Source organism: Drosophila willistoni, assembly GCF_018902025.1.
Source record: "Drosophila willistoni isolate 14030-0811.24 chromosome XL unlocalized genomic scaffold, UCI_dwil_1.1 Seg141, whole genome shotgun sequence".
In the NCBI taxonomy this organism is placed as follows: Eukaryota; Metazoa; Arthropoda; class Insecta; order Diptera; family Drosophilidae; genus Drosophila; species Drosophila willistoni.
In genome coordinates this window covers 3535618-3562748 of record NW_025814052.1, presented here as the reverse complement: position 1 = coordinate 3562748, position 27131 = coordinate 3535618, and the positions used below count along the sequence as shown (strand labels likewise).

General features: G+C 36.4%; 2 protein-coding genes across 7 annotated transcripts in view; both read left to right on the top strand.

The window, feature by feature from the left end:
* The window catches only part of LOC6649194 (inactive dipeptidyl peptidase 10), a 91832-nt gene extending 76375 nt beyond the window's left edge, over nucleotides 1-15457 (top strand). For all 3 annotated transcript variants that reach the window (XM_023179364.2, XM_023179363.2, XM_002071215.4), the window contains exons 2-9: nucleotides 11326-11539; nucleotides 11618-11712; nucleotides 11779-11864; nucleotides 11945-12484; nucleotides 12543-13808; nucleotides 13878-14072; nucleotides 14147-14307; nucleotides 14376-15457. In XM_023179364.2, coding sequence (XP_023035132.1) covers nucleotides 11326-11539; nucleotides 11618-11712; nucleotides 11779-11864; nucleotides 11945-12484; nucleotides 12543-13808; nucleotides 13878-14072; nucleotides 14147-14307; nucleotides 14376-14722 — 2904 coding nt within the window. In that variant the 3' untranslated portion in view covers nucleotides 14723-15457. The remainder of the gene's footprint in view (nucleotides 1-11325; nucleotides 11540-11617; nucleotides 11713-11778; nucleotides 11865-11944; nucleotides 12485-12542; nucleotides 13809-13877; nucleotides 14073-14146; nucleotides 14308-14375) is intronic.
* A 2898-nt stretch (nucleotides 15458-18355) lies between these two features.
* Nucleotides 18356-25185, top strand: LOC6649193 (non-canonical poly(A) RNA polymerase protein Trf4-1). 4 transcript variants are annotated; one of them, XM_047011440.1, is made up of 6 exons: nucleotides 18356-18539; nucleotides 20672-20729; nucleotides 21151-22270; nucleotides 22350-23030; nucleotides 23176-23753; nucleotides 24063-25185. In XM_047011440.1, exons 3-6 carry the CDS (start codon nucleotides 21181-21183, stop codon nucleotides 24900-24902), a joined length of 3189 nt encoding a protein of 1062 aa, XP_046867396.1. In that variant the 5' UTR covers nucleotides 18356-18539; nucleotides 20672-20729; nucleotides 21151-21180; the 3' UTR covers nucleotides 24903-25185. The 4 variants fall into 4 exon arrangements, with proteins under 4 accessions (XP_046867396.1, XP_023034814.1, XP_023034813.1 ...); XM_023179046.2 differs by having other exon boundaries at nucleotides 20672-22270; nucleotides 24063-24491; nucleotides 24554-24621; XM_023179045.2 differs by having other exon boundaries at nucleotides 20672-22270; nucleotides 24063-24491; nucleotides 24551-24613.
* The last annotated feature ends 1946 nt before the right edge of the window (nucleotides 25186-27131 follow it).

The following is a 27131-nucleotide window of genomic DNA, read 5'->3' as shown; positions in this document are numbered from 1 at the left end:
TATTAATTTAAACCTTAATGTTAATTAGAATATATCCCATGAGCCAGTTCTAATACTCGGGATTTTATTAAAACAAAACCTTATGAATTTAGAAAGAGAACTAGTTTTAAAAGAGTATCCTTAATTCTGTGTTATGGTCATTCAATCCAATTTCGAACACTTATTTCTGATCTTAATGAATTTGAACTGAAGATCTGAACTAGTTCATTTACAAATTAAATGAGTGACTGCTATTCGTTTGAACTAATTTAATATTATCCTGGGATTTGCGCTAGTTCATTTAGTTAATGGACTTGAAGTCAGCAAAATGCAAACGGAACTAGTTCAAATTTGGTTAACTTTTTCTCTCTGATTGCATGAGCTTCTTGGGGGCAATTTGTGGTCAAAGATAAGACGGCGATTGGGCGAAGACAAAGTGTGGCAAAACTGGATCAATAAATAAAAGTAGACAATAAATTTAGCATGCAAAGCAAATGGAGATTCGGATAAAAGGCCAAAAGGCTTTCAGCGTAAGCGTAAGGAATGCAAAACTTCAACTATTTTTTTGTTTTCTGTTCTGTTCGTTTTCTTCTTCTTGGCATTTTACCCTTTTCATTAATAATTGTGACACATACAAACAGAGAGGAAGACAGAGAGACCAACCGACACATGCACAATAAAGATGGGCTAGATGGGCTGCTATGTTGTGGGTGTGGTCACTTTATAAATGAGCCACCGCAAAAGTCCATCATAATGACATAAGTTTTGTGTGTGCAAAACTTTGTTTGCCACTTTGCTCGTTCAACTTGGCCTCCTACACGGACATGGACACGGACACGGTGCCGGCTCCGGCTCCGGCTCGTTCTCCGGCACGGTCTCTGCCTGCTCATCAATGTTGCAAATGATTTTTTGGGGTCCGTTGGGGGCCATTTTCTACTGACCCTTGTCCTACCTAGCATGTAGTGCCTGGTGCCTAGTGGCTTCTGTCATCTATGTACATACATATGTATGTATGTGTATAGACATTATGCCAAATTTCAATATGAATGTGTGTGTGTGTGTGTGCTCTCTCTCTCTCTCTTTCTCTCTTTCTGTTCTTATTATTACAAATTCTAGTTAAAAAATAACCCAAAAAAGAAAAGAAACACCAAACATTTAGTTGAACATTGACAGTCGAGAAGCATGGATCAACATTTATTAGAGGTTAGTTTAATTGCAATACTTTTGAAATAGACAGGAGAAATATCTAAAGAAGATCTAAATATTGGATTTCATTCAAGTAAATGAAATTCGTTTAAATATATATTTCGAACTTCCTTCAATTTCATGTGTTTCAGTGCTTTAAAAATTCTAGATAATTGGTCAAAAGGTTTCTATATTCATTGCGAACCCTAATTAAATGTGTTTAATTAGCTTTTATGAAAGTTTAAGTTAACTATTTACTTTTATTATAACAAATTTACTACAAATTGAAACAAATAAGTTTCCATTTAACTTGATACAAGGGCAATTTCCACATAGTTCAGTGTCAGGACAGCCAGCGTAGCCTGGATAGCCTGGGTAAAGTTAGATTCTAATTACACGTCATGGCCAATTGGCATATACAAGACATATTCCCCAACGACCTGACCCCCAAGTCCAACATTAGTTTTACCTAAAAGCATTCTTTTCGATACCCTTTCTTAAGCAGGCATATATGTATGTATGTACCTTAGTAAGCCAAAAGTACCTTATATATACACACATATATATTGAAATGCTATCAACTTTATTAAAACCCAAAAGTGTAGAGTATACAAACTTCGCTTAGAGCTACAATTTATATGTCCTAGTCAGGAGCCAAAAAAGGGGGAGCTGAGAAAAAAAAACATAAAACCAAATTAATTGCCAAAAGTGGGCGGAGTTTGCTGCGTTTGACCAAAATTATGAATGCAGTCCATAGAGAACAGAGCAGGAAAAAATTCTATAAAGAATTTCTATGAAATGATGGAGGAGGAGGGAAAATGAACGAGAAAGAGACAGATTAAAGGACTTTCGCACCGATGAACAAGGCACACTAACAAAAGGAACTAACATCAAAATTTATATTCTCTCGTTTAGTGGACAACAATTGTGAATTGTTTGGCATTGTTATTGTCCACTCATTGTCCCTGGCACACACTGTCTCGTTCATTAGCTATTAATGCGATACTAAGCCATAGAGAAGGTGTGACAATTGCCGGGCCAAAACGCAAACAGACAGCCAAAACAGAACATAAATGAAACCGAAAATAATAAAAATGAAAACAGAATGAAAAAAGACACCAGAAAAAAAAAGCGTAAGAGTGAGACGGAACAGGACATTCCAAACCTACCTATATACATATATATATATATTTATAGGTATATATGTGTATGTATCCATGCCGTATATTCAGGGCCATTCAATTTTAGGCATAAATTCAATGAGGGAAAGTTTATGAAAACGAGGGTTACTCAATCCCTTATGGCAATTGCTCATCTAGATAAGAAAATAGCTTAAACCTCTTATAATTGAACAAACTGCTATTATACCATTTCATATTTCTATTATCATCTGCATTTAGATTTAATTAGTATGTATGAAGTTTGCAAACAACCCTCGAAATCGATTTAGTACTCGTTGTACCCTTCTAAAACAACAATGTAACTAACCACTTTGATTAAATGTTTGCTAGGGCAAACACCTGCAATGCAAGTATTTGAAGTAATCGATCTCTGCACTTGCAGAAGCAAAAGCAGGTGCTCATTTAGTGGGAACTTAACGCCCTAAAGTATGCCATAAACAGTCTCTTGCATACTTTAGGGGGCCCCAAGTCCAGCTATGCTAAAAAGCTTATGATTATATGCTTAATCAGTACAATAAAAGGTTATAGTATAAAGTAAATCATTCACTTTAAACCCTTTTTTCATTTCCTAACTGATTAATTCAATCTATGAATAGTTCATAAGGGTATAAAGACATCGACATGGCCAAAGTAAATCCAATCCAGCTCTCTGGTTTCATTCTATGTAGATATTTTTGGGCCGGCGGCCAATTTATTGTATTTCTCGTTTCTGTTTGTGGCCAAAATGATGATGCGTATGCCTGCAAAGGAGCGCTAAATGAAAACAGGCGTAAATTATGGCTGCAGTGGATATAGAGTTGGCAGCTGGCAATTCAAATTGGGATTGGGGCCGTTGAGCTGGAAGGGAGGAGGGACTACCACAAAAACGTACTTATTGTTGTTATTGGCCTTGGGCCAGCCGCGGCACTTCAGGCGCAATGCATTTACAGCTCATTAAGTAAACGTTGTTGATGGTCAAAAGGGGGAAATGAGGCAACCGGATGCAGGCAGGAGAGAATGAAGGTAATTTCCTACATTCTTCTGTCTGAATCGATGGGAACAATCGTATTTGCATCATTTGCATCTTGCCTAGTAGCAAAATATATTCAAATATTACTCATGCGACATGTATTACACTTCATAAACTTTACTATTACCTTTAATTTACACAATTGATATTTTTGATTTTACTTTAAACTAAAATTTTAGAGAAAAAACTGAACTTTACTTAAAAACCCTTATCTTAGAAAAGCCATTTGATATATTTTAAACCCAAAATTCGATTTATGGCGATTGCAATAACAACAGCAAACATTCAAACATTTTCAATAAAATATCAGTCAAACACATTTGTACATAGCCAGTCAACGTGTTATATACTTTGATATTCTAATATCTCATAATGACCTTTGGTATTTAGCATCTCATCTCCACTGACTTTTGTTTAGAAAGAGAACAGCAAGCAAGAATTTTATTTTCCTCATTTTTGGCAAATAATTACCGCAAATTGTTTGCAGTGAGCGCAACCTAAACAAAAGGATCAGGAAAATGCAAACTGCGGACTGGACTTTGTTGCACTACTTGGACTGGTGGCTGTTGTTCTTGTTGTTTGGGATGCCCGGAGGCAGCCTTTTGCTTTATGGTCTAGCATAAACAATTTCCCAACTACATACATACATACCCATACACCCACACACATACACCCATAAACACCCACACACACATGCAAAGAACTATACACAAAGTTGCACTCAGAAATGTTGCCATTTCTCGTTTTGTTTTTGAGTCTTTAATTTTCATTCTCACCGCCTCTACCAAACGTTGAGAGCTTAATTGGATTTTACTTCTACGATTTTGAGTCTGATTCTGGGACTGGGTCTGAGTCCGAGACTCGGTTGAATCTCATTTCAATGAACAATGTGACGAGCATGTGACTGGGCAAATGCGATAAGTTTCAGCACACATTAAGCACAAAAATGAGCTTAAAGAAGACAGAAATTTGCAGCTGGCAGCAGTCTGTTTACAGTGTAAATGTTCAACTGAATAAGAGTTTTAATTTTAGTCGTAGGTTTTTTAGGTTTCCTGGTTAGGATAGATAGATATTTTAAGTTACTTTCGTGTAGTTGGTCTGCTTCGTTTAAGTAATTAAAACAAATGCCCACTTGTTTTATTACCATTATTAGTCTCTGTGTTAGTAAGAGATCCTAAATTTTATTAAATCGCCGTAAGAGGACTTCAAATTCATATATGGAAACGTAACTCTTTCCTTTGGTCCCTGAGAGTAAACTTACATTTTTGTTGCATACTTTTAGGTTAACGTTTTAAAGAAACCAAAAATTATCAAGTTCTGTATTAATTGTTATCATATCCAAGTATTTTAACTCATTTAAGCAAAACTATATTAATATTTTATATTTAAGAATTTTTCGAGAACACTTTTGGCTGTCACTTTAAGCATTTTTCTCCCTCCTGGTTTCTTTTTTTTATTGAGATACTTCACTCTAATAAACGTTAACTTTACTGTCGTCTTTTTTTACTACCTACTCGCACTTAAGGCAACTATGACAATAAAAATACAAAAAAAAAGAAAAATGAAGAACCAATCAAACTTTATGAATTATGTATGTTATGGTACTTGAACATTTTTATAGCTCTCTTTTCCTTGTTGCTTACTTTCTTCTATGTTGAATGTTGCTTACAGACAGACAAAATTGAATTACTCTTCTTTCATAATCAATCAAAACAAAACGAATTTCAATTAGCAATTTCATTGCCACATGAATTCAATCCATTTAAATGCAAATCGAAACGGAAATTAAATGAATTTCACAACTGGGACTCGCATTTCCCACCCACAAATTTTAAGCCAAGCCTCAGAGTCGAGCAAAATCAACATGCAAAGTGCATTAAATTAGTTTAGAATTCAGCTCGAGAATAAAGGAATTCGCCTGCCGAGGAGCAATGTATGTGTGTATGACCTTTTTTTGGCCTTAAATTGCTTCGCATTCGCTTGTCAATTAAGTTGCATCAAGGACAACAACGCTTGCCACGCCTCCATCTTTTGGGCCATGGCATCGATTGCATTGCCATCTATATGTTTTTTTCTTTTTTTCACTTTCACTGAGCGTCACTTTGCCCCTTTTTGGCACTTCCTCCCACGATTGGCAATTTGTTTGTTGCCCCCTGATTTTTTCATTCACTGCATTTGCCGGAGCCGAGAAAAAGTAGAGAATATAAGCGAAAATCAAAAAAAAATATAAACCAAATGAAAAATATTTGTTCAGCTGCAAGTCGATCAATGCCATAAGCAGTCATCAATAAACCAAAAAAAAACATAACTAAAGAACATTAAGAAAAGAAGGGCAAACAATCGATTTCTTGTCATCTAGTGAAGTGAATCAATGAAGCATCGCAGATTTATTTAAAGTGCACAAAAATATGTCAGAAATAAAGATAAAATTTATACTATTGTTTTTTAAATCAATTATAGATGTGAAAATGAAGTTTAATCTAATAAATTCTTGCAATTTTATGAAGTAAAACTGTTTTAAATTAATTTTTATTAAATATTTATTATATGATGCTCACTGAGTTTAATCGGAAAACAGACTGACTTTGGCTATATCCTGACAACCCTTGATCATTAACATTCTTTGAGGTCATACTTAGAGGTAATAGATCAGATTCCTATATAAGATAGAAGCCTAAATACAAAGATTCTTATTAACAGCAAACTAACAGATTTCATTATACTCTCTGAAAGTCTCAAAAACTTATGGATATAGGGGAGAGTTGTGACTCAGGCCCAGTTGTGACATTCTCAAATATTTTTGAAATGCGGTATTGAATGACAGTTTGAGCCCTGTAAATCATGTTTGTTAGACGTTCTGCAGTTTTTGAACAGACCCCAACGTTAATAATCGTATTGTATATACGCGTACCAAACATCGTGTTGAAAATCGTGCGAAAAAGTTTTTTTCCATTTTTTTCAAAGTACCAAAATTTTGTGAAATCAACAGTGAAAAGGTGAGTGCAATGCATCAAAGTATTGTATTTGGCGTATATTTTGTGATTCTATAAAAATTTATGTGATTATGTAGTGTCTATAAAAAATATAGATATAAACTTTAAACTATAAAAAGGCCCGGTTATGACTCAGCTGGGGTGCCCAGTTATGTCCCATTTTTTTTTTGCACTCGGATTATGTAAAATTATCTAATTCCAACATTTTTGTTGTTGTTTAACAACAAGGAAAGGAAATTTACATATTGAGACCAGTTTGTCCAAGAATATTCTGGAAGATCTCGATCGGGAATGTTCATTCGAAGTGCGCTAATATGCAAGCAAGTTATATCGCTTGCAAAAACTGCGAAAGTGACATGGACGACGAGGGCTTAAAATCGTTCTCATTTATGGCCATTTTCTTTTGGGTTTTTCATTGTTTTTGCCTTTGAAGCCCTTCAAAATAAGTAAACCATTAAATCACAACAATTCGTGTGACATTCCTTTCATATTTTCTTATTTTCAGTGACTTTCTTAAGTTGAGTCATAACTGGGCCACTTTTTTTTAAAGTTAAAAAAAGTTATCCAAATTAAATCTGTTCCAAAATTTTTTGAGTAACTCAAATAAACATACATTCTTTGGAAAAAAGTTGCGTTTGGTTAATATTTAAATGTTAAACTTCTTAATTTTTCATTTTCCCGAAATGAAGAAAAAATTTTGAGGTTTTTCAAAACCCGGGTCATAACTGGGCCCTCTCCCCTACAATTTAAATCAACTAATACAGTTCCATATCTACATATATATTTCTGAAAAAGTCATCGATGACATTTCTGAAAAAGTCATCCATGACATTTCTGAAAAAGTCATCCATGACATTTCTGAAAAAGTCATCCATGACATTTCTGAAAAAGTCATCCATGACATTTCTGAAAAAGTCATCCATGACATTTCTGAAAAAGTCATCCATGACATTTCTGAAAAAGTCATCCATGACATTTCTCATAAAGTCATCCATGACATTTCTGAAAAAATCATCGATGACATTTCTGAAAAAGTCATCCATGACATTTCTGAAAAAGTCATCGATGACTTTTCTGAAAAAGTCATCGATGACATTTCTGAAAAAGTCATCCATGACATTTCTGAAAAAGTCATCCATGACATTTCTGAAAAAGTCATCCATGACATTTCTGAAAAAGTCATCCATGACATTTCTGAAAAAATCATCGATGACATTTCTGAAAAAGTCATCCATGACATTTCTGAAAAAGTCATCCATGACATTTCTGAAAAAGTCATCCATGACATTTCTCATAAAGTCATCCATGACATTTCTGAAAAAGTCATCGATGACATTTCTGAAAAAGTCATCCATGACATTTCTGAAAAAGTCATCGATGACATTTCTGAAAAAGTCATCGATGACATTTCTCATAAAGTCATCCATGACATTTCTGAAAAAGTCATCCATGACATTTCTGAAAAAGTCATCCATGACATTTGTGAAAAAGTCATCGATGACATTTCTGAAAAAGTCATCGATGACATTTCTGAAAAAGTCATCCATTACATTTCTGAAAAAGTCATCCATGACATTTCTGAAAAAGTCATCCATGACATTTCTGAAAAAGTCATCCATGACATTTCTGAAAAAGTCATCCATGACATTTCTCATAAAGTCATCCATGACATTTCTCATAAAGTCATCCATGACATTTCTGAAAAAGTCATCCATGACATTTCTGAAAAAGTCATCCATGACATTTCTGAAAAAGTCATCGATGACATTTCTGAAAAAGTCATCCATGACATTTCTGAAAAAGTCATCGATGACATTTCTAAAAAAGTCATCCATGACATTTCTGAAAAAGTCATCGATGACATTTCTGAAAAAGTCATCCATGACATTTCTGAAAAAGTCATCCATGACATTTCTCATAAAGTCATCCATGACATTTCTGAAAAAGTCATCCATGACATTTCTGAAAAAGTCATCCATGACATTTCTGAAAAAGTCATCGATGACATTTCTGAAAAAGTCATCGATGACATTTCTCATAAAGTCATCCATGACATTTCTGAAAAAGTCATCCATGACATTTCTGAAAAAGTCATCCATGACATTTCTCATAAAGTCATCCATGACATTTCTCATAAAGTCATCCATGACATTTCTGAAAAAGTCATCCATGACATTTCTGAAAAAGTCATCGATGACATTTCTCATAAAGTCATCCATGACATTTCTGAAAAAGTCATCCATGACATTTCTGAAAAAGTCATCGATGACATTTCTCATAAAGTCATCCATGACATTTCTGAAAAAGTCATCCATGACATTTCTGAAAAAGTCATCGATGACATTTCTCATAAAGTCATCCATGACATTTCTGAAAAAGTCATCCATGACATTTCTGAAAAAGTCATCGATGACATTTCTGAAAAAGTCATCGATGACATTTCTGAAAAAGTCATCGATGACATTTCTGAAAAAGTCATCCATGACATTTCTCATAAAGTCATCCATGACATTTCTGAAAAAGTCATCCATGACATTTCTCATAAAGTCATCCATGACATTTCTGAAAAAATCATCGATGACATTTCTGAAAAAGTCATCCATGACATTTCTGAAAAAGTCATCGATGACATTTCTGAAAAAGTCATCGATGACATTTCTGAAAAAGTCATCCATGACATTTCTCATAAAGTCATTTCTGAAAAAGTCATCCATGACATTTCTGAAAAAGTCATCCATGACATTTCTGAAAAAGTCATCCATGACATTTCTGAAAAAGTCATCGATGACATTTCTGAAAAAGTCATCCATGACATTTCAGAAAAAGTCATCGATGACATTTCTGAAAAAGTCATCCATGACATTTCTGAAAAAGTCATCCATGACATTTCTGAAAAAAAGTCATCCATGACATTTCTGAAAAAAAGTCATCCATGACATTTCTCATAAAGTCATCCATGACAATTCTGAAAATGACTTTATGAGAAATGTCATGGATGACTTTTTTAGAAATGTCATCTATGACTTTAAGAAGAATAGAAGTAGATTTCTGATAAAGTCATCGATGACATTTCTGAAAAAGTCCATCCAAGACATTTCTGAAAAAGTCATCCATGACATTTCTAGAAATGACTTTATCAGAAATGACATCGATGACTTTTTCAGGAATATCCTTTGTGGTGTTGGAAAAGCTTCCATCTGCCTGTTACAGACATTTTGACGATTTTAATAGACCATTTCACACTATGCGTGAATGGTATAAAAAGGGGCCACTGTGGTGATGTATGTATGTATGTATGTATGTATAATTGTCACCAAACCAAACTGTGACTACACATCCGGAAATAAAAGAAAAGCAAGAAAAAATGTGTGGTGGAAGGGTCTAGGATGGTTGCATCGCTTAATAAACGAGTTGTTCCAGTTGGCCTACTGATTCCGTGAATAACGCAAAGAAAGAAAAGTTTATTATAACCCTATCAGGCATATGGACTTATTTAGTTTAATAGTTTTGTATTTACTGTACCAATTCTTAAATCATATATGAGGTACCAAGCCTAAACAAAAAACAACGAGTTATTAAATACTAAACAACAAATATTAACACATTTATAATTAAAATATTGCTATTTGAATTGCAAGCAAATAGCATAAAAACCAGCCTAATCGATACAATTTGAAATCAATTAAACTTCCATCCGAAGATGATGTTTCTGTGGTAGTTCAATTTTTGGAATAACCCTTAAAGGAAACCACACACTGATAGGAATCGGCATCATCATCATTATCATAGACAGCCACAACAGTCGTTGCATTAAAGTAACCATCTTCGTTCTCTTGAGGATCGTTGGTCACCACTTTGACGACGTCTTCATCATTCGATCTGTCAAGTAGAAAGAGTATAAAGATAGATTTATGTATAGGTACATATTTTCGCTTTCATTCGCAAATGACAATTTGTTTATGGCATACAAACCGTTTTTCCATGGTTGGCAATAAAATAAGAAAAGAAATTTTTAATTAAAACCAAATACGCAAAGAGGAATAAGCAAAAACGCAACAACAAAAATTTAATTAACAAATTGAATAACATCAAAAACAGAGGCGCAATAAACGCCAAAAATTTAATCCATTTCAAGGACTTAAAAACTAAACTAAACAAAATGAAGAACAAACTAATTTTTATTTAAATAAGTCTCCCGTGTTCTCAATGGAGATGATAATTTCGATTCATTTGTCTTTTCTAATCAGTTCTATTCATATATGTATATATCACATGAAGAGGGTTTCTTGGGGTAAAGCACAAAAGCAACTCGTTTCTTGAATTGCCTGAATTGAAAATAGATTTAACCGTTCACCATTTTATATCCACTTGATGTTTAAATATTTAAAGGTTCAGATGGTTTTTGGCTAGAATTCTTGAACGGAAAAATTCATATTATTCTCGGTTTTCTTCTCAAAGTCTTATTAAAAATATTTTTTTTATGTAATGCAAATAAGAAGATTACTTACCAATGTGAAAATTAAAACATGAATAAAAATCGAAAAAGAAAAGAAAAAACGATTCGCTAAGAATCTTATTGAAAAAAGTTATTTCAATGAAATCAGAATTTAACACATTTCAAATTGGCTTCAAGCACTTTTTTGAATAAAATCATCACAATTTTTTTTTTTCGAAAAATTGGCAAAAAAATAGTGAATCGGTCAAAATTTGGTAAAGATACAGATTTACAAAGTTAAGAGTTTTTGAGAATTTTCAGAATTTTTCAAATGAAATTTTTGACAACTTACCTATTTGGCTCAGAACTCTAATTTGGTAAATGAATAAACATTGACTCAACTTTTCTTTTACCAGCTCGGAGCCCCTCAAGTCGCAGGGCCCGTAGCATTTGCTTATCCGGCACTGGACTGTGCCTAGAAAAAACTTTCAATCATTAAATATAATTTTTGTGATTTTTGTTGTTGTTTTTGTACATTTTTAGGAACTTGTCGCCATATCACCAGAACGTCGAAATTGGCGTGGCATATTCATAGCTCTATTGGTAATTGCCGCTGTCTTTAGCTTGATCATATTTTCGATATTTTTGCTATCGCCGGAAGATGAGGGTCTACGGATACGGGGACGCCGTATGTTGCCCAGCGATATATTGGGCAAAAGTCTGCAATGGCGGCCATTTAATGGCACCTGGAGCAATGGTTTGTTCTCACTTCCTTCCTTCCATTTTCGTCATTTTGGTCGACACTTGAGTTTAACCCAACCATTATTAATTGCAGACAATGAGCTGGTCTATCGCGACCCAACTGGCGGCCTCTCCATACTCAATATGGCCGATTATACCACCCGCATTCTTATGACCAATTCGACATTTGTAAGTCCAAATAAAGCAAAATCTACTTTATTAATTTAATTGGTTTTGCATTCTGTTTTTGTTTAGCGACAATTGAATGCGGAATCATTTCTAGTTGCACCCGATCAAAAGTATGTTCTACTTCAATCGGACAGTAATGCCGAAGGATCTAGGTAGGTTATCAGATGCCTCAATTTATGACGCATTGGGGTCATGTCATGTCGTCCCCCCATTCTTTGTGATATCTTTTTAGACACCATGTGTATGAGGTACAAACAGCGAATACATTTCCACTGGGACCAACGGAGAATATTGCCGAAGCTCCACGTCTGCAGCATGTGGTTTGGGCACCAATCAATCCACCACCACCGCCAGCACCCATCTCGTCATCAACGTCTACGTCTACGATGGCTCCATTGCCGAGCGGAAGTATAATTCTCAATAGTCTGGCTGGTGCCGCAGCAGGCGGCAAACCCATAGTGCCCAGTAGCCCGGCTGGGTCGTCGAATGGGGCTGGCACAACGGGCAGCACATCGGCCCCCTATTCGCTGAATCAGGCGATTGCTTTTGTCCACTATAATGATATCTATTACAAGCCCAAGGTGCAGGGCGAGCTAGTCTGTCGCATTACCCATACTGGATTGGGGGGCATCTATTACAATGGTATACCCGATTGGACATATGAGAATGTTCCCGAATTGATGGAAAGTCGGATGAGTAGCATGGCCTTCTCGCCGGATGGACTGTTTCTGGCCTTTCTTAGCTACAATGACAGCGATGTCAATGAGTACAAGTAAGAGAAGTCATTGAGATGCTATGATTCGGTCTAAACCCTTTTCGTTTCACTTCAGATACACTTGGATGGGCGATGACATCAAGTATCCAGCGGTATTGACTCAACGATATCCCAAGGCCGGGTCCCGCAATCCGAATGTGACGGTGAATGTGGTCAATTTATCGGTGATCAAGTACATATTTCCCATTCAAATCAAATTGCCCGCCGAACTGGCCAACGGAAGCTATGTGGGCGGTCTCACCTGGGCCTCGCCCATCGATCTATCGGTCACAGTGACAAATCGCGATCAGACAAAAGCAACGACAGTGATTTGCCGTGCACCGCAATTCAATTGCCAGGTGGTCCACACAGAGGTGACCATCAATGATGGCTGGGTCCTGCCGGCGGAGAAACCAATATTTTCCGCCCGAATTGCTGCCCAAATGCGAGTTCTGGGACAACGGCAACTGCAGATGCAAATGCAATGGCAATTACAATTGCAGGAGACCCAAGGCAAATCATTTACGAGCAATGAGAGTCTGGCCAATGTGACAAATGGACAGACCACTTACGAAATATCCCAAGGTGGCTATCTGCTGAAACGTTTGCCGGTGCGAGATGGCGAACATGGCCATTATCGGCATGTGGTGTTCATTTCATCACTGGATCGGCGACCAGTGCCACTTACCATGGGCCGATTTGAGGTCACCGAAATACTTGGCTGGGATGAGGCCAATGAAATTGTTTACTTTATGGCTGCTCCTGAGAAACGTCCGGGCGAACGGCATCTCTACAAGATCAGCCTTAAACTAAACGTTACCGAATCGAATCGCACATATATAACATCGACTCAACCCACATGTCTGACATGCGACAATACGGAGGCGACCTATCGTTTGCATAGAGCGCGTAGTACGGGTCCATCCTCATCCGCATCCTCCTCCTCCCAATCATCGGGATCATCATCTGGATCGTTTGTGGGCAACGATGATCGATGGGATGATATAGTTGCACGCCTCGAGCCAGATGATTGTATCTATGATATACCCAAAAATTGTCTATACAATCGTGTGCAATTTAGTCGTGACTTTGGCTACTATGTACAAGAATGTCTTGGTCCCGAAGCGCCCAGTGTCTATCTGGTTGAGACGGCTACCAACGAAAAGGTATTCGTTCTCAATGCCGGCGATGTGTTACGCCATCGTCTTGCCCAGTTGGCCGTGCCCCAAATGCGAACATTTAGTGTGGAAATACGTCATGGATTCCATGCACAGGTGCGGCTCTTTATGCCACCCGGCATGCGTGAGGAAGAAGAGGTGGCATTTCCTTTGGTCCTGCATGTGTAAGTACCGACAACCACCTGTCCACACAAGGGTCATTAGTTCATACATATATTCAATTCAATATTTAGCGATGCCTCACCGGGCTCACAATTGGTCACAGAGCGTTTCCATGTCGACTGGAATTGGTATTTGGCCAGTCAACGTAGTTTCATTGTGGCCCAAATCGATGGTCGTGGCAGTGGCTATCAGGGTGAACTGTTACGTACTCAGGTCCATGGCAAATTGGGCACCGTTGAGGTGGAAGATCAACTGGGTGTTCTTACGTACGTATTGTAATTTTCCTATATTTCTATATGCATTATATTCAAGGTGTCCTTTCCTTTCCTTTTTGGTGTAGATATTTGCGCGATAATCTCAAATTTATCGATCCATTGCGCATTTGCGCCTTTGGCTGGGGCTACGGTGGCTATGCATCTGCCATGATGCTAATCGATGACTCTCAACAGGTTCTCCAATGCGCTGTGGCCATAAATCCCATAGTTAGCTTTGGCTATCATTGTGAGTATCACTTTGCCCCATTCTTAACTACATATGTCTTTTCAACTTATTTTCTATAATTTCTTTAGATTCATTTTTCACCGAACGCTATATACCGCTTAAGGGCGACTATTTGCGTGCATTGCAAGAGGCCGATCTAACAATGAAAGCTGGCAATATCAAGGGACGTAATCTAATGCTAATGCACGGCACCGCCGATACATTGGTTCATCAGGAGCATACTTTAATGTTGGTTAGAGCACTGGTCGATCAGCAAGTTAAGTTCCGTCATCAGGTCTATCCTGATGAGGATCATACAATTGGCCGATCGCTAAGTCATGTCTACAAGACAATGGAATGGTATTTCGATGAATGCTTCGGCCCTGTCGATGATAACGAGTGGGATCCGACGGGATTATTTGTGTTTAAACAATAATTAAGACCCCCCTACGATCCTTACGACGAGGATCCGTTGGCCAATCAGCTTAACGATATTGAAATCAATCCGGATCCAGATCCGAGCAGTAATCTAACAGCCACAACAACGACAACAACAACGCTCGGATCAGCGCTAGATGAATTAGATCATAGCCTACAAGTGCTCGATCTAATGACCTCAACGACAACGACACTAAGCAAAAAATTCTCGGGAAAATTATGCAATTACAGTAGCAAACGGAAATTGCAGCCATCGCAAACGGCGTTGGCCAAGAAAATGAAGATACTACAGCACTAACAAGCGAGTAAAATGCAATTGTAAAACGAGCGAGTGCCAACCAGCGAGTGAATAGTGAGCGATTGAGAGTAAGCTAGTGCGATTGAGCGAGTAACTCAGTATTTATGTATTTTACGCTCCAATTTACTCTTTTTTCTTCGATCACTACTTCAACGCGTTGAAAGTATCTTCAAGAAATTTTCAAAATAATTGCAAAAAATATAAAAATATATATTATTTGAACAATTTTTTATTGGAGAAAGAGAGCTATAAGCCAGCCAGGTGATTCATTTATGCGACTGATTAATTAACATATTGTATTTAACATAATTAAAACAAAATAAAACTTGAGAATTGAGCAAATTGTCGTTGCCGTGCGCAAATTCGTCGTCGGTGATTCCGTAGGGGAAAAACAACCAAAAATAAAAACCAAAAAAACCAAAAAACATAATAATAAAAATGATTAAATATAATAAATTTCAACTATTTTATGTATGTATGTATATGTTGAATTAGTTTATTCATCATATGCGGCATGCGTATCTGCATATGTATGCGTGCGTGCGTGTGTATGTGTTATTGTTTTAAATACAATTATATACATATATATATATATATTTAAATGTAATTAAAAATAAAAACAACATAAGTGTGTATGTATATGTCTGAATTGTGTGTATATTGACTGAACGTTTGTTGTGTTTTTTTTTTTTTTTGTTCTTTGCTGTAAATATTAAGTAATTTTTTTTGTTTTTTTTTTGTCCAAATTTAACAAATTGATATAATAAAATACTTTTAATCGAACAAGTTGAAGGCCAGCGTTAATTTAAAATAAGTTAATTAATTAACTATTTGAGAGTAGTTCAATGCTTCAATTCCATTCCAAAATCGTTTGTGATAGTCGACACTGAAGCGACTATAAATCCAAAAAAAAAAAAAGAAAAACAAAACAAGAAGGTAAAAAATACCCTGCAATTTAGCTAGTGGACACACATAAACATTAAATGTAGGGTATTTGCCGCTTAAGTTAATATTTACAACAATTTTTGTCATACATGTTTGTAGAAAAATTGATACATTATAATTAATTATTGTTGTTTTTTTTTTTTTTTTTTTTTTTTGAGAAGAAACGGAACAATGTATTAAAAAAAAAACAAAAAAACAAATGGGGGAAAAAACATTTTTTTTAGATTTTTTACCATTAACATTAAAGAAACATTAAACAAAAATTTTACTATAAATGAGAAAAAAAAATAAAAAGTTTATAACTATTAGAAACAAGAGGCAAGATTTACTTTGGCTGTGTCAAAGATTTTTATAGCTCTGCATATTATTATTAGATTCCAAAGTCATAGATACATACATTATATCTAACCAATTACTGACAGTATCAATTATAAATCCACTCTAAAGTAATTAAAGATCTAAACTCGATAAACGATAAAATCGAGGGAAATTTTGCAGAACTATAGAAACCGATCTATTGCCATTTATATTTGAAGAGAATGAATTCTCACAAATTCTAGCATATAGTACATATTATACCACACTTACATACATACATACATACATACATACACACATACATACATACATACATACATACATACATACATATGTACATACTTAGGTGTTAAATGTTGCGTCAATAAGCGTCCCCCCAAAAAAAAGTGTCGAATGAAAGATTTTAATTATAGAGAATTATTCAATCGGCTGCTGATTGAAAACACTAAAGTATAAAAACAAAAACAAAGAAACAACTATATAAACTAGAAAATGTCAAATACTTCCAAACCAACTAAAAAAACAAAACACACACAAACCGAATAAAAAAAATAATAGGCAAGCTTTAAATGTTGTACACGAGGAAAGAAAAAACAAATGAAAACTACAAAAATGTTACTTAAACCAAAAAAACAAAAAGAAGAAAAACAAAATATTTAGAGAAAACCAAATAAAAACTGTATATGTAACTGTTGAATAACAAATAGCGCAAAAATGGAAATAAAGCCCAACAAAAAAAAAAAAAAACATTAACAAAAAAAAATGGACTCTAATTAAATGTTGAAAAAAAAAACGACAAATGGAAAAAAAAAGAATATTTATAAATGTTTAAAACAAGAAAAATTCTGTATACAAAAATGCATTAATACACACGAATGTCAACAATAAAAAAAAACCAAAAAAATGGAAAAACAAAAACCAAACAAAAGAATAATAATTATGCTATATAAAAAACAAAACGAATGTGTATTTTATGTATTTCAACTAAAAGTAAAACTTAAACAAACACTTTAACAAAAATGAAACTCAAACGTGGAACAAAACATGTAAACGCAAAGCTAACAGCAAAAAAAAAAAAAAAGAAACAGAAAAAGACATTAATTAATAAAACAAAAAACAAGAAACAACAAACCAATGAATAAATCTCATTTCCATAAAGTACAAAAGTAATTAGACAGAATGTACAATTTTAGTTTCATTTGTTAATATACAAAAAGAAAAAGACCAAGAACTTTCAGACAGTTTTTTTGTTTTTCTCCTATTTTGCATTTACCACATTAACATTTCCCCCCCAACGAAGTTATTTGGTTTCAACCCAAAATAAAAAAAAAAAAACATAAAAAGTAAATCTAAAGAATAGTTTAAAACTTGCAGCAGAAGAAAAAAAAACTATGTATTTCGAAATAAAAGATAATTATAAAACAAAATAACGATGGAAAAAGAAAATCAAATTAAACAATATAAATAAAGAATTTTTTTGTGTGTATGCAAAATTGAAAGTGAATACTAGTAACGAACACGATGCAAATGAGGATTGAGACAAAGTTGAATTATACCAAGTGTCCTTTATCCGATTTTGATAAAGTCCTTAAAAGGTATACGAAACTAAGAAAGAAGTCACTGTTCGTGACTTTGCCGTTTATATGGGAGCTATATGATATACTGGTCCGATCCAGCTGAATCCGAGATATATGTACAAGCCTACATGCAAAAGTTTTCGTTAATCCAGACGGACGAACAGACGGACATGGTTATATGAACTCCTCTCGTTGTGCTGATCAAGTACAAGTTCTATTTACTTAACATCTATCCCTAATCTCTATGCCTAAAAGTATACTAATAAAAAAACACCGAGCAATTATTGAGTCAAAAGTGCTAAGGTCCAAGTTGAAAGCCTGAGTGGAAAGTGCTAAGGGCTGAGTCGAAATTGCTAAGGCCTGAGTCGGTAAACTATCGATAGCCGATACCTAGTGTCACAATATGGGGTTCTGTTCTATCGACTTTACATAATAGGGGGCGATAGACAAATCTATCGAATCGCATAGATGATTTTTCGATTATTTCTTAGCTCCTGGCAACACTACCGTCGCGTGTTCGTAGATAAAGATAAAAAAATTGTAATTTCGCGTTTGTATTTCAGCGTAAAGGAAATCGCTAGAAAAGCTACTAAATTTGGATAAACTAAAGATTATTGTGGTTAAAAGTGATGCCGCAGAGCATATGGATTGCATTTGGCAACTGCAATTAAACCGAGGTAATACAAAACGCATGAAAAAAAGAGAGAAAAAGATCCAGAACAAACGAAACGAAATCCAAGTCGTCGTCTTGACGTTTAATATACCAATTTGAGTGTCGCCCTCTGTGCCTGATTGTGTGTGTGTGTGTGTGTGTGTGTGCGTTTTACAACAATTTTGCAAAATTTTCATTTTTGTGTGTGATTCTGTGTCTCCATTTTGTTTTTTTGAGAATCAAACTTGTCAAGGTAAAAACGAAAAAAAAATGTGTGTGAAAAATACCAACGGAATTACGCGAGAAACATGAGAGTCGTGAGAGGGAAGTAGGCAGAAACGGGGGCCTTTTGTTGTATGTGTATTGGTTAAGTTGTAGCTGCCTTTTTTTGTTGGTATGTTGGGCGGGGGTGGTGGCAATGCACGTGAGTGTTAGTCTCGCTCTCTTTCTCAGCGTATGCAAGTATATGTATATATATGTGTATGTGTGCGTGTGTGTTAGTTTAAAATTTAAAAAGTTTATTTAATTGATTTTTTTCTGGTACACTTTGTTGCATAAATTTAATGTTTACAAAGACTCAGTGCTGCAAAATATGAACATACTTTTCGATAATTATCGATACTAACAACATTTTGTTATAAATATCAAAAAAGAATTACACAGCTGCTAAAAAAAAAAAAAAAAAAAAATTTGCCGGGAGAAACTGCATTTGGTCTCTTACCCCTTTCTCTTACTTGCCATTTCTCTTCAACACCAGATAGTATCGTTAAAAACGCAGAAAGTGTTAATTTGACATAAAAGGAAAAAAAAAACTACACATACACATATATAGATATTTATATATGTATGTGTTAGTTCGTGTGTGTATTTTGTATTAAATGTGCAAGTCGAGTTTATTTGATCGAAAGTAAAACAAATTTAAGTGGTATTTCTCTTCAAATTACCGTTGTTGTGTTGCTGTTAATTGTTAAATCCCATTTATTAGTAATTAGCGGCGTTTTGTCCGTGAGTGTGTTTTTTATTTTGTGTTTTTGCATAATCAATTGCCGCTTTATTCGTACATGTGCGCCACATACATTTACTCACCAAACCCCTAGACGTTACCACCACCCTCCACCCCCTCTCATAACCCGTCATTTGACACCCACGCCACAGCCACCTGTACGCCCTTGCACATACACTTACACGCATGCACACACACACACTCCCATATAATCAGCACACATGGGATTTACTCTCCCCCATAAGCTTTGCTCTTTCACTTCTCACTGTCTCTCTCTCACTCTCTCGCTTTCGCACACACACACACACGCACATTCTGCCCGAGTCTCGTGAGCGGTAGCAGTTGCTACGGCTGCTTTCAGATTTTGTTATCTCTTGAAAACATTTCAAGCATTTTTAGCAACAAATAACGACGAATACAAAATTGGGAAAAAAAAACAAAACTCCATTTATTCGTTGTTGTTGTTGTTGCTGTCGTTGTTGTTTTATTCGCTCTATAAAACAATTTTCGCCTGGCGCCTTTAAACGCTTCAGCTGAATTTAGGCAGATTCAGTCGAAGGCGGCTTCTTCCCATTATTGGTAGCGGGGGAAGGAAACGGGTGTCGGTTGGCAAATATAAAAAGGGAGAAGAGAAAAAGCCAGAGACCGATGCGATGATAGTGTTGGTGTTGGCGGCAATGAAAAAAGAAGAGGCGGCGAAAGAGGATGAAGAGGGGCCACCTGCAATTTCTATTTGTAGAAAACGAGCGCATAAATTTGCAATACTTTTGCCATTTAACGTTATTCCATTTAAGATACATGCAATTGCAAATTTCTGACAGATTTTTGTGAAAATGGGTACAAAAGATTACGATTTAAAGCAAGCAAAGAAGAAGAAAAAAGTTAAAAAGGTACATATGTACATATATTAACTACCACCATGATTCGGATTCAAAGATGTGACGGCCAATCTTTGTTCCAGCCCCAATTCAACTGTTGATGCAGATCAGAAATATCTATATAGATATGTATATGTATATACATGTATGTTTATTATTTGTGTTATCTATCCAAAAAGGGAAGGAAGGAGGATTTCTACGATTTTTTTTTCCATTAATTTATTAATATTTGAGACATTTAAATGATGATTGTTGTTTGTTCTGTTCCAATTACAGGAGGAAATGTCTAAGCATTAGCCATTGACACTTGGTAGATGCCACAACAACAAAAATCGTAGGTGGTTTTCGACCGAGCCTCACTTAAAGAGAGCGAGAGAGAGAAAGAGAGATATACTTATATTTCTTCTTTCCACAACTAAAATTGAGCACATCTAAAGAAAAAAAAAAAAACACTTTACAAGGAATACAATAATACACGGGAATCAAAAAGTCGGTTAGACGGACCAACAATTAGAACATTAACCTCTAACGATCGATCAAATTGTCCGTTTTCTTCCGTCCGTTCGCTCGTTCGTTCGTTCGTTCGTTCGTTCGTTTACAGTTCGTCAGTTCGTCGTTCGTTAGTTTGTTTATAAGTTTTCATCACACAGTAGTAGTTCGTTTTCGTTAATTTTTTCTGTTCTGTTCCGTTTCGTTCTGTAACCGTACCGTTCCGTCGATCCGTTGTGTTTCCACCCATCCCCCCTAAAACCCAGCCAACACGAGAGTTATTTCAATTGCATTGAATGGATCCATCTGTTGGCTGGTTTCAGAAGGAACAGGAGGGACCATCGTTGCATACATGGTTAAAGATTTGGGAAACAAATGCCCAGGATATGGGTGCACTACTTGATCAGCAGCAACAACAACAACATCAAATAACAACGATAAACGGTAGTAACACAACAACCACAGCCAACAACATCACCACAACCACCACCAACAACAACAACAGCATTAATTATAACATTATCTCACGACCAGCAAACGATTTGAAAAATCTGAATAAAAATCATCGAGTCAACAACAATAACAACACAAGCAATATAAGAGCCGCCGCCGATTCACTATCCATAGAGCTATTACAACATTTTAACAACGGATCGAGAACATCATCGACAAACAACAGTAGCGGCAGCGGCAGCAGCAGCAGCAGCAGTAGCACCAACAACATTGATTCCACGATCAACCGTGACAATAATTCACCAGCTAGCAACAGCAGCTCAAGTAGTAGCTCTAGTTCGAGTAGTGCCAGTAGTACTAGTAGTATAGGTAGTGGATCTGGATCTGGATCAAGTGGCATTGGCGGTGGGGTTGGCATTGGAGGTGGAGCAACAACAGTATCCTCTTCAACTGCAACAACTGCTAATTCTACAACAACTACTCCTCCTACATCTACACCCACTTCAACGGCAGCAGCAGCAGCAGCAACGACAACAGCAGCAACAACAAACATTAGCAATAACACCACCAACACCAACAGCAACAATCTTTACTATAATCCATCGCGCAGGAAACGTATCCCCGAACATAAAGCAATCGCATATTATAATATGAACAATCATCATATGGAAATGATAGCCAAATATAAGGGTACGCCATGGCGTAAACCAGATTATCACTATGGCGAGGGTGCAATCGGTTTACACGAAGAAATTGAGCATTTCTATCAATATGTCCTACCCACACCATGCGAACATGCCATACGCAATGAGGTTGTGAAACGAATCGAGGGAGTTGTCCATTCGATTTGGCCCCAAGCTGTTGTTGAAATCTTTGGCTCATTTCGCACGGGACTCTTTCTGCCCACCTCCGATATTGATCTCGTTGTATTAGGTAAGTGTGTGTGTGTGTGTGTGTGTATATAAAAGAAATACATTTTTGAATAATTAATAACTTTCATTTTCTTTGGCAGGCCTTTGGGAGAAACTTCCCCTGCGTACACTGGAATTTGAGCTTGTTAGCCGTGGCATTGCCGAAGCATGCACCGTTCGTGTCCTAGACAAAGCATCGGTGCCGATTATTAAGTTAACGGATCGCGAGACTCAAGTTAAAGTCGACATATCTTTCAATATGCAATCGGGCGTTCAGTCCGCTGAACTGATTAAGAAATTTAAACGCGATTATCCAGTGCTTGGAAAATTAGTGCTGGTCCTCAAACAGTTTCTACTGTTACGCGATCTCAACGAGGTGTTCACCGGCGGCATCTCATCATATTCGCTAATACTCATGTGCATCAGCTTCCTGCAATTGCATCCGCGTGGCATTTACCACGACAAGGCGAATCTGGGTGTACTCTTGTTGGAGTTCTTCGAACTATATGGTAGACGATTCAATTATATGAAAATTGGCATCTCCATTAAGAACGGTGGCCGTTATATGCCCAAAGATGAGCTGCAGCGTGATATGGTTGATGGTCATCGGCCATCATTGCTTTGCATTGAGGATCCATTGACGCCAGGCAATGACATCGGGCGGAGTAGTTATGGGGCTTTTCAGGTGAAACAGGCCTTTCAATGTGCCTATCGTGTGCTTACTCAAGCTGTCAGTCCGCTCAATCTATGGGGATCAGATGCGCGTGTCGACTCAATTCTTGGTAAGACAAATAAGAAAAGAATAAACATTACACTTGAAATATTATGATTGACTATTTACTTACTCCCTCTATCTCTATATTTCTCTTTCTCCCTCTCTCTATCTCTCTCTCTCTTTTTTTTTCTTTGTCTGTGATTTTGTTATAGGCCGCATTATCCACATCACAGACGATGTTATTGATTATCGCGAATGGATACGCGAGAATTTTGAGCATCTGGTCATTGTGGATCGCATCTCACCACTGCCCACATATACGAATGGTGCTGCCAAGTATGTGATTATGCCGTCTGGAGCTGTGGTCCAACAGATCTATCATCCGGCGGCTGTAATGCCCACCCATGCCTTAGCTCAAACCTATTCCACAACGACGGCAGCTGCTGTGGCAGCCGCTACAGCAGCCTCATCTGGCGGCCAGCCACAGACGCCGACAGCGCAACAACATTTGGTTAACAATCTGAATGCGTTGCGTCATCGGCGTGGCAGCACGTCGTCCGGTGATGATTCTGAGGATAGCAAAGACTGTGACGTTGTGGAAACCACAACGACGACAACGATGCCTGGCAGTCAGCAGCAACAGCAGACAGGGCAGCCAGAGGTTATTGACATCACCGCGTCGCCACCCAATGGCCTGGCAGCAGTCGTTCTAGTACCCACCACAAGCAGTGGCAATGGCGGCAACGGAAGCGGCAGCAGCAGCGGGAACAGCTCTTCAATGGGCTCGTCGGTAATGCACACACCCACACGACTAGATACATGATGAATGGTTGCCGGCCTCCTCATGCAGCAGCAGAAGCAGCATCAGGTTGCCGGCTGCGCCGCCATGCTGGCCGCAATTGCTAATCCAAATCCGAATCCAAACCCAAATCGAAATCCTTATCATAAACCGATTCCTCCTCAACAACTAACCACGAGGCGATCAATGCGCCAACAAATGATGATGATGATGATGGGAGGAGCAACTGCGGCCAGCATGGAGCCGATATTGGTGGCCACAAGCCAACATACATGTATATCTTCTTCACCACAACAACAGCCAACAGACAACAACATCAACAGCGCCGGCAATGTGACCAACCAGCCAGAGAGAGGGGAGCCATACCAGCACCACCAACAAAGCGAGGCCATAACTAGTACCAGCAGCAACAGCTCCAACACCGGCGGCAGCAACCACAACACCACAACCAGCAGCACTACAACCACAAGCCACTCGAACTCGTGCAGCAGCAGCAGCGGCGGCCCAGGCGGAAGAAACAGCACCTATAGCAGCCAACGAAATAGTAATCACAATTCCAGCAATTATTATCGCCAGCAGATCTATGTGCCGCCGCCGATGCAACAGCAGCTGAACAAATCAAATTCCTATCATCATCACCATAGTCATCAAAATCAGAATCACAACAATCAACAGCAGAGACATAATCATCATCATGGCAATGGCGGCGGCGGCTATGCCAAGCACTCGGTAGGTTCATCCGCATCCACATCTTCATCTTCCCCAGCACTTAATAATAGAAACATCAGCAGCGGTAGCAGCAACAACGGCATTGGCAATCCCGGCCATGGCGGCACTACTTCGACCACAACGACGACGGCGACAACCGCAGCGGCGGCGGCTGCGGCAGCTTCAGCATCGTCAACGGCTTCCGCAGGCAATCATCATAGTCATAACCATAATAGCCATAGCCATAATAGTCATAGTAGTCATCATAGTAGTAGTAGTCATAGCCGGTTGCCGCCCTTACGTGGCACTTTAGTGAGTTCATCGTCTGCTATATCAATCATTTCCATATCTTCTGAATCGTCAGTGGGCAGCAGCTCATCTAGTTCATCATCACTATCATTGTCCAATCATCAAAACGGTGATGAGCGTTAAAGATAATAATATTATACGATAATAGTAATAATAATATAAAATAATAGTAGATCCCAGAGACAGATACAGATACACAAATACATGAAGTAGACTATAGCCTAGAAAGAGACGGAATGAAGCAAAAAGTAAAAAACAAAAAAAAAAAAAAACAATAATAATTATAATAACAAGAAAGAAGGGGAGCAGAAAGGTTTGATAAGTAAAAATTTCAGTAATATTATTTAAATTCAATGCAATTTCTTTGAATTCAAAAACCATAAAAGTCTAAATGGTTAAAAGCAAATCAAAGTCAAAAGATCCATTTCTTCATATATGTATATATATATTTATATATATGTATTTACATTATAGCCTCTAAATTCTCCTTTATCTTAAACCTAATTAGAGCTTTTATTTATCACAATTACCATTACTTTAGTAATTGCTTTAGTAATCATGTATGGATGCGTTGATGATAATAAATTCAATAAGATCAACATCAGATTTATCCATCGTCGATGGCCACGACATATCAAATATCGAAATATAGTTGATCACATTTCGTAGCCATCAGAGGATCACATATTATCAATAGAATAGAATTTTCACATTCTTCTCAAGAAAAGCAAGAAAAAAAAAAACAAACAACAAACAAACAAAAAGTGAAAAAAAATTTTCGTAATATATTTGTTGCTTGTAATTATAAAATTCAAAGTTCGATAACAAAATTCGTTACTACTGATACTACTACTTAAGTAGTTCTGTACTTAAGTAATTATTATTACTAAAAGTTATTCTCTAAATGCCCGAAAAAGAATAATTACAATACTTTATTACATTTCTTTCAATCAAAAATTCCTAAGATCGATACAAACATTCTTAGTAATTGTGCTTGGTGTAATTGCATTAATTAAGTATGTACTTACATTTACTAAAGTAATTCCAAAATGAAAAAAAAAATAACGTAATGGTAACGTGAATTGCACCTGAATTGAGTGATCCTCACTTATTACTCCTATCGAGAGAGCGAGAGCTCCCCATTTCAGCTTTGTACTTTCTTCTACCCCCGCGCTCCATTCTACCCTTTACCCCTAGTCGTCTCTCCGGATTCGGAGATAATTTATTTTTTTTCTATTTGCTGTCCTGCTTGCGCGCTCGCCTATAAGAAAATGGAAAAACAAAAGAATATATATATATACATTTAATATGTATATCAAAACACAAATCCAAAACTATTTGCCTAAATTTTGCGCTAATTGTAAATTTTCATTTTGTTTCTGAAATAAATATGAAAATGCAAAAAAAAGAAAAGAAGCCGTAAGAAAGTCGGAACGTCGACTTTGAGATACCCTGTGTGCTATGTGAAAGTTAATTGAAATGATTCCCATTCAACTCTATTAATTCGTCTAAGTAAAAGGCGCCTTTGGCCTGGTTCAGTATATTTTATATGTATATATATATATATATATACTTTATATACTGCATCCATTAGGTTATTCATGCTTATGTTGGCTACATTCATACCTAATTCGAAAATAACTATAAATATGAAAGAAACATGCACTTTCACTTCACGTTACTAATACGGGGTATCTATCAAACATATATGTAAAAGTACTCTTTACAACAAACAAAAAAAAAACCTTTAGATATCACATATAATACTGCTACTCAAAGTTAGTTTGTAACAAAACAAAAAAAAAATGACTTCATGAAGTATGAAACTAGGAAAATACAAAAAGATGAAGAAAAAAGAAAAGTGTAGAAAACATAAATTTTTTTTACATGCAAAAATGTATAACATAGTTTTAATTTTAAGTGTACACTGCGCTCAGGCTCTCACGTGAATATTATTAAGTGATTTATGTGCGCAGTTGCAAACAACAAACAAAATTATTTAAAGTGGAATCAAAACAAAACGGAAAGAAAAAAAAAAACAAAACTAAACAAGAAGCGTAATTATTTTTAGGATTTATCTTATTCTTAAATTGTATGTAATTCCTCTAATCCTAAAAACGTTGTAAGCTATACATATATTATTTTATTATGCCTGAAAAATATTGTTTTTTTAATCATTACTATTATTATTACATAAATATTTAAGCTATTAACTGTACGAACATATTGCAAATAGTAAGCAACAAAATTTAATACAAGTTTGCAATATGTTTTAAAACAAAAACCAACAAAAAAAATTAAAAACTAAAAAATCTTAAGTAAAAAACACAAACCTAAAAAAAAACAAAAAAA